The sequence below is a fragment of the Sinocyclocheilus rhinocerous genome, unplaced genomic scaffold (genome assembly GCF_001515625.1).
Source record: "Sinocyclocheilus rhinocerous isolate Xijiao unplaced genomic scaffold, SAMN03320098_v1.1 scaffold819, whole genome shotgun sequence".
In the NCBI taxonomy this organism is placed as follows: domain Eukaryota; kingdom Metazoa; phylum Chordata; class Actinopteri; order Cypriniformes; family Cyprinidae; genus Sinocyclocheilus; species Sinocyclocheilus rhinocerous.
This window is the reverse complement of record NW_015665814.1, coordinates 483,469-491,681: the sequence shown is the minus strand read 5'-3', so window position 1 is coordinate 491,681 and position 8,213 is coordinate 483,469. Positions and strand designations below refer to the sequence as shown.

The 8,213-nt window shown below is 36.5% G+C and overlaps 1 protein-coding gene across 1 annotated transcript in view; it reads left to right on the top strand.

Annotated features, from left to right (window-relative positions):
* mei4 (meiosis-specific, MEI4 homolog (S. cerevisiae)) overlaps nt 1-6,115 on the top strand; it is a 40,087-nt gene extending 33,972 nt beyond the window's left edge. The window contains exon 5 of the mRNA XM_016542612.1: nt 5,772-6,115. Within this exon, the coding sequence (XP_016398098.1) occupies nt 5,772-5,996 (225 nt within the window). The 3' untranslated portion in view covers nt 5,997-6,115. The remainder of the gene's footprint in view (nt 1-5,771) is intronic.
* The last annotated feature ends 2,098 nt before the right edge of the window (nt 6,116-8,213 follow it).

Below are 8,213 nucleotides of genomic sequence, written 5' to 3'. Positions count from 1 at the left end.
AAAAACAGCAAGAGAAAATGTAATCAGACAATGTTGGCTACTTGCGGGTAATAGTGATGTTATCATCATGCAGTGCCCTGATTACTGATCTCATCTAGAGTCTAATATATGTGATTAATTTCATATTAGAGACTGTAGTAATGTTTCAACAGCATAAGGTCCAACAAAGTTCTAATCAGATAATCTGTATTTCCATCCTTAATTTTTAAAAACCATTGTTCATGAATCACTTTTGAACTTCTGAAAGCTTAAGCACACACAGACATCAAGAATCAGTGTATGAATCTCAACAATGGTGACATGCTTCGTGCCGCAATGCATTCTGAGAGCTCTGCATGAGTTTTGTATGATGCACCCAGAATACATTGCAGCATGAAGCATGTCACCATCGTTGAGATTCATACACTGATTCTTTATTTTTTTATTTATGATTAAATTCTCTGATTAAAATTCTGATGGATCTCGGTCTGTAGACCATTGAGTTGCCATATTAAATAATGTGCACCTAATGCCATAGATTAAACTAGATGAAATCAGATAATCAGACTGCTATGTGTTGATATCTGAATCATCAGCAAGCAACCATCATCACTTAATCACATGTTCTTTCGCTGTTTTGCCATAACAAACATAGCTACAATAGCTAGAGAAAAACATCAAAAAGTCTATCCAAATTGCCCAACTAAAGCAAACACTTATCACCATAATGGTGATAAAAACCAAACTATTACTTTAAAAAACAGACATCAACATCTAAACCACTGTTAATCACAAACCAAAATTTGACATCTGAGCAACATTTGAGTTCACATCCAATGTCGAATGGAAAGTTTCCCGCTTAAATCTAAATTAGAATGGTAGAAGATAATGTTCTAATAATGTTATCAATAAACATTTTTAGAATGTTTTTAGAGAATGTTATCCTAACTTTTAGGAGAATATTCTGGGAACTAAAATAAAACTTGCCGCTTAAAACATTACCAGAACATAGCATAATGTTCTTGGAACATTCTTACAACAATAACATTCCTAGCTGGGCATGTTGACAAAGGGTGCTTTTACACCTGTATATCGATTGCTTTGTTCCGAAACAGGGATTAAAATAATTACAATGTTGCTTATTATTCTTGGTGGCAAAGTTTGTAAACGGACCAAAATTGTTACAAATACAAGTCACGTGCGAGTAAACTGTCCTCTCATTGGTCAAAGTTCCACGGTTTATTGTCAAGAATTCCGCTCATAGCTGTCATGCGTCAGAACACCGTCACAACAGCTTCGAGGGCATTTTGTTGGGTTTTTTGTAGCTGTCGTTATATTAATTTATTAATTTATCATTTTGAGCAGGAATCCATGATTCGTCGGGAAAACATTGTTAAAATTAAACCTTGTTGTAGCCTATGTATTATGCTATATTCATTATTTTTTAGGAACATTGCACTTTTCTACTCCATTTTAAATGCTGTTCTTGTATTCAACTTAAGCGCGGTCCAATGCTGCACACGTGCCACGATATCGATACAGAGACAGCTGTATCGATACACGTATCGTCAAATCTCTGTGACGATACATCGTTGTATCGATGTATCGAACACAGCACTAGACAATACAGCATCTAAAATATAACTTGCTTAATATTAATTTGTTTATTGATCTGTTGTTGTATAAAATGAATGTTTGTAGTCATGCAGATATTCGGGAAACAACACTCTTGCTCGTGGGATGTTGCTTAACTCGTAATTTATATTAAAAACAAAAACACATAAGGGCATTTTTTGCTTCCATACCTGCTTTCTAAACTTCTTTCTAATAGGCATTTTGCTTGCAGTGAAAGCATGCACCGTAAATTTGCACAATCAGTAGTCATACTACGCTACATCAGAGCGCTACATCATAGTGAATGCAAAGTGGTGTTTTTGATTGTGACTTACTCATTAATGTAAGTTTGTTCACCCCTAGCAGTAAATGCAACCACACATGAACAGAGATCAAGAGAGAGAAAAATTGGATTTGATTCATTCCAGGTCCCATAAAATATCTTTACAGATCTAAAGTTAGCACAGACCCTAGCAATTCTAACATTTAAAAATGTATTTCTGTATAGAACATCTTTATACAAGATATAATTTACTCGTGTTAAAAAGCTAACTGAAGAAAAATGGGGGAAAATGAGCAAAATTAGTATTGCACAATATTTCTTACTTTAGACTTTTACAGTCTCATTAATATTTTGACAACTTACAGTATTTATAGTCCTTGGCAAGTTGAACAGAAAGCACTCAAAGCAGGCTCACAGCCACCACACAAACCAATGCAAAGGCAGAGACAGACCATCATCAATGTGAAGAAACGCTTCAAAAGTCAGATAGAATCAGCCTGCATGTGTTGTTAATGCAGTGGTTCTCAACACTTTTTACTTCAAGGCCCCCCCTCCTCTCCGAATCAATACTGCAAGGCCCCCCAACCTTTTTTATTCACAAAAACCTTTGTATTCTATTATTATTACTTTTCAATTCCATGTAATTATTTTTAAACAAAACAAATTCAAGATAGATTTAAACATTTAGTGTTCTTTTTTTAACATACTTGGCAAAAATGTCACTGCAGATATTCTTTACATCTTAAATGTACTTAAAAGTACATAAAGCTCAATTATACAGAATCTTTAGCAAATAAGCACAAGTCAACCTGCCATACCAAACAAGACCACAGGGAGATGCCAAAGGGCTGCATAAAAAACTACTATACGGATCCATTCAGAATCACTAAACACACCAAAATACAAATGAAAGATTGAGACATTCTGATCAAATGATAAAATGAAAAAATTCTGAATGTGTGGAAACTCAGTGATCTGAAGGTGGGTCGATGTCATTAGTGAATAGTTCCTCAGGGCTGGGCATCGTTCAAACATTTTCGATACCGATACCAATACCTTGACTTCAATACCGGTTCCTGAATGATACTTTTTTCGATACCAATTTTATGAAATAAATTTGACCAAGATTACATTCTCTCAAAAAAACTTTGATTTTATTTTTTCAGCTTGTTGACGTTTATACAGACTCAAAGACGCATCTCCTGAGCCATTGGACAAAAGAACAAAATGTAACCAACACAATACATAAGTGCAAATAGTTTGAATAGTTCAAACAGTTTTCAGTGTACACATCTGCTAGGCTACGTTTACACTAGTGCGTGTTTGTTTTAAAACGCATGGCTCAGACAGAATCATCATTTCTATTCATTTTCCACTGATTTACTGATGAGCATTAGCAGCTTCCAGCACTGTCTGCCTGTGTTTTCTCTTCCTCGATCACTGTTCTGACTCAGAGGAAATAACATATTTCAGCAACATTACATGGCCAAAACACACATTGGACGGCAATCGGAGGTTATTACAAACAGTCGATGGTGGTTTAAAGTGAGTTTTGAGTAAAAGCGGAATATAAATCTTATTTATTGTCTTATGTAGCATGATGATAAAGTGTGCATGAATGGTCACGTAACACGTGCTTTCAGTCGTGTAACGTTAGTATGGACGGAGATCTTTTCTGAAACGCGGTGGAAACTCCATGGATGAGGATCATTTTCATTTTAACACAAAAACTCGACAGTGTAAGCTTTCACACTACAGCCTCACGTGTGAGCCACATCTGAGTGTAACCGGTGTAGTAAGTGTGTTTGACTTGACGCGTCGCGGGGGCCATGCAGACAGATCGTTGTATTACATTACCGTGAGAGCTATAGAGACTGCTCCATATGCTTTCGAAACGCTCTCGCGGATGTCAAACACTGATCGATCTGCGCAGCGGTGCTTCTAGTTGAACACACCTAGTGCTGCAGGCTTATTGGCTCACTGACGTTGAAGAGATTAACCCCATAGGAATCGAAGTTTGGTACGTTTGGTAAAAAAAGAAGTTTTTCGATACTCGATGGTATCGAGGAAATTCGGTCGGTGCCTAAAAAGTATCAAACTCGATACGCAGCCCTAGTCAGAACACACGGTCTTGTCTGTGTTTGGAGCGTCTGATGCCCATATGAACACCACTGATACTTTAATTTTATTTCGCGCCCCCCTGGAGGATCACAATTGCATTAAAGGGATAGTTCACCCAAAAATGAAAATTACGTCAGTAATTACTCACCTTCATGTCGTTCCAAACCCGTAAGACACTCGTTCATCTTTGAAACACAAATTAAAGGGGTCATATGATGCGATTTCAAGTTTTCCTTTCTCTTTGGAGTGTTACAAGCAGTTCGTGAATAGATAAATTATAATCCTTAATTATGTCCCCACTGGATGCAACGAATGCCTCGTTTATAATGGGTTTTAATGTTTTTGTCTCGTCGCTCCATCACAGTATGGTGAGGGGCGTAACATTTCCGTCTCACGCTTGAGGTATTCGGCCAATCACAACGCATTGGATAGCTGGCCAATCAGAGCACACCTTGCTTTTCAGACCGATGAGCTTTGTAAAAATCGACGCGTTTCAGAAAGGCGGGGCATAGAAGAGAAACAATAATGTACAGTATGTGGAAAATAATGTGTTTTTTTAACCTTAAACCGCATAAACACATTTCATTACACCAAATACACAAAATAATGTTCTTTTTTAGCAACGTCATCTGACCCCTTTAAGATATTTCAAGAGCGCCTCTGACGCTGCGTGCAGCTGAAGTCAACCACACACTCATCACAGCTAATGAAAAATCGTCCTTGGCATAAATGAACGTCACATTGAAGTTACGCAGCTAAATATTGCGAACTCCAGTTAAAGTGAGTATTTCATTTTAACCTGTTCTCATGTTCATAACGGCGGTTCATGTCGGCGTGTCCTTACTGCGATTACATAGCAGCTATATGCTGCTGCTTATAAGCTTAGTATTTCATTACTGCATACGAATTTAAGACTGTTAAACATGACACTTAGTTGAAAACTTGTTTTATGGTTGCTCATTTAGAATGAATAAAGCAGACCACACATTATGCACAGTGAAACCAAGTAAAAGAGCATTCACTTATCTTAGATGTTAATTTCAGATGCTTTCTGAAGTCCGCTGCAACTGCTACAGCAAGCACTTGCCGAGTATTTGAATGTTGAGCAGTGAGCTCATTGGCTGCTGATGCGAAAAGAAACCAATCAGCTGCGCCATGTGCATGATGATGTAGTTATATCAGATTGAGATTGAATTTATCGGCCTGCGCTGGGTTATTCGACAGCACTATAACTTAAATAACAGAATGGCTTTAAAAAAGAAAAACACTTTCTGACATTGCCCCATCAAAGTCTTCACCTCAACCTGATTTAGACTTTGGCATGACCTCTAGAGTGTTTCACACCTTTACTTGTTCCGAATATTACACTATTGTCTGTTTTTGCTCTACCTATATTTCTTCCACTCCACTCATATTCACTGACCAATTTTCAGTGCATGTGCTGTTTGGTTACATTCAAAACTTTGGCTTCCTTTGTAACCTTTTTTTTCCTGGTGGAGAAGAGATTACTATACAGCAAATTGGCCATTTTTTGTGTAAAACATAAGTTACTGGATATTATTGACTTGTATATACATGTTTTATATAAAATCAGTTGAACAGAACATGGATGGATGTTAATTATTTATGTACATTTATACTTTTTATTTTTTCCATCATGTTACCGTGAGGCTATCCACTAATCTTGCTTTCTAAACAGTTCTGGCGTATATCATACATGTGCATACATACTGTGTATAATGGCTCAATAATGGTAGGGTTTGGTTTTGTGCAGAGGTCCAGAGAGGAGCGGCATCATCAGGTGGACTGGATCTGCTATGAAAATTCATTCTATGTGTTCTGGCTGCTAGAACATCTTGCCCAGGACAATGATTATAATGTAAACAAGGAGCTTGTGATCCAGCTGGAAAACAAAGCATTTCCTCTCGCAGATGAGTTTCCCCTGTTCTCTTTGTATATGTGGCGGATCGGAGGTCTCTTCAGGGCAGGACACACATGAGCAGATGTAGACTCGCTACTGTCTTTCTTAAAATCTTTGCTCCTTTTCAAGAGCTCACTTTACATGAAGTTCCTTAATGTAAAAAAAAAAAATTAACTGTTAATTAATAAATTTTAAACCAGCCAGTTTTTGTTGTGCTCTTCGGAAGTCTTGTGTTGATCAATCATAGGTTGATTTCACTGTAAAGTGTAACACTAAAATAAGTGCATATTAGCAAAAATAAGTGAATATCAGCATATTAGAATGATTTCTGAAGGATCACGTGACACTGAAAAATTGAGTAATGGGTGCTTAAAATTCACATATTCAAATAGAAATTTTATAGTTGTTATTATTATTATTATACTTTAATATTTTACTATTTTACTGTTTTTCATCAAATAAAAAAAGCCTTGGTGAGCAAATGAGACTTAAAACTAACAAATCTTAACTTTTGACTGGTATTGGGTGTGTGAATGGTCCACTGTGTTGACTCCAGCAGGAGCAGCTGAAAATGAAAGAGAGAATGCAGTTGAACAGAAATATAGCAGTTAAAAAAGAGAATGCAAAGTAAAAAAAAGTAAAAAAAGAATTAACAAATAAATAAAACGAGTTGCATCTCAGAGTCAAAGTAGCTTTATTATAATTTAAGCTCTATACAGCCTGTACACAGTGAACCAAAAAAAAAAAAACGTTCCACCAGGACCATGGTTCTACATAAGACAACAATGGACACAGGACTACAAAACTAAACTGTGTATAAATAAATGATATTAATAGGGTGACCAGATTTCTCATGGTGGAATACGGGACAGGTGGGCAAGGGGTGGGCAATATGACCATGATATGATACATTTTATTTCATGATATCTAAATTATATATATATATCAGTGGCGTTCCGTCCAAATAAGCTGCGAATGCTCCGCATACCCAGGCCATTTGAGGTCTCCGCTCTGTTGCTATGACTCGTCAGGATTATAGCGCGTTCTCAGTGATTTGCTGGTCTGCGGCAGATTTCATGCGCGAGGTAAGCTGTTCGCGAAGCGCTCGCCCAAGCAGAAAAATGTGCTGTTGCTGTCAGATCTCGTTTTCCGAGAATCACATTGTGTTTGATGCAAAACCAACTCGACTAAATCAAAAGAAAAAAACACTGTAACTGTATATTTTTGTTTTCTCAAGCAAAGAAAATTTTAAAAGTCCACTGAAAACATATATTTTTACATTGTAGGTCATAGACAAGACAACGTATGTTGAAGATATACGTTATTGTCAACGTTATTGCCTAATCGGTAAATAAAAAATAATAATATAAAACGTTGGCTATATAAAATTTTAATAATAACAAACATCATATTGTTCCCTTTGTATTTTGCATGGTCTGTTATTGGAGTAGTGTCACCCGGGTGGGAATTTTAACTCCTATTCACTGGGAATAAAAAAATAATTTAGCTGATGCAGAGAGACATATAGACCCGGGGGAACCCCCTCCATCTCCCCACCCTCTGATTATGTATCATAACGTAACTACATGTAAATGTTATTTGGCGGTTTTTACTTGGGAAAACCAGCTATCTTTTTCTTGCATTCGAATAATGGATAAACTTGAAATGATAGAAGAAGGATTGGAGATGAATTTCATTTACAAATAAGGTAGGAAATGTGCATACTTTTAAATAGACACCTGCCAAGGTGTTTCTTAGCTATTTGTCATCTGTGATCCCTTTTTGAGCCACTGATCAGTGGCTCAAAAAGGGCTAAGAAATAGCTAAGAAACACCTTAGCGAGAAACAAATAGCTAAGAAACACCTTGGCAGGTGTCTATTACTTCACCTGACATATATTAGGGCTGGGCAAGTTAACGCGTTATTATCATGTTAACGCATTAATTGATTAATGCCGACAGTTATTTTATCGCACGTTAACACATTTTTTTATTATTATGAAAGTCCGTTGCTCACTGGCTCTGAATATACATACAGACAAACCATGGGTCACAGAAGGGGTGGGATGTTGGTTCAATACTGGCTTGAAAAAAATTTCTTAAATGAAAGATAGGAAAGAAAGAGTTTTTTTTTTTTTTCTCCCCTCTCCCCTTTTATTTTTATTTTTATGAAATGAGGAGGTCTCATTCAGTAATTAGCACTTCTTGATTAATTTATGTTAAATTGTATTGTTTCTATTGTGAAATTTATGTTGTATTGTCGTTTGTGAGAACCGCATATTGAAACAAGACACTG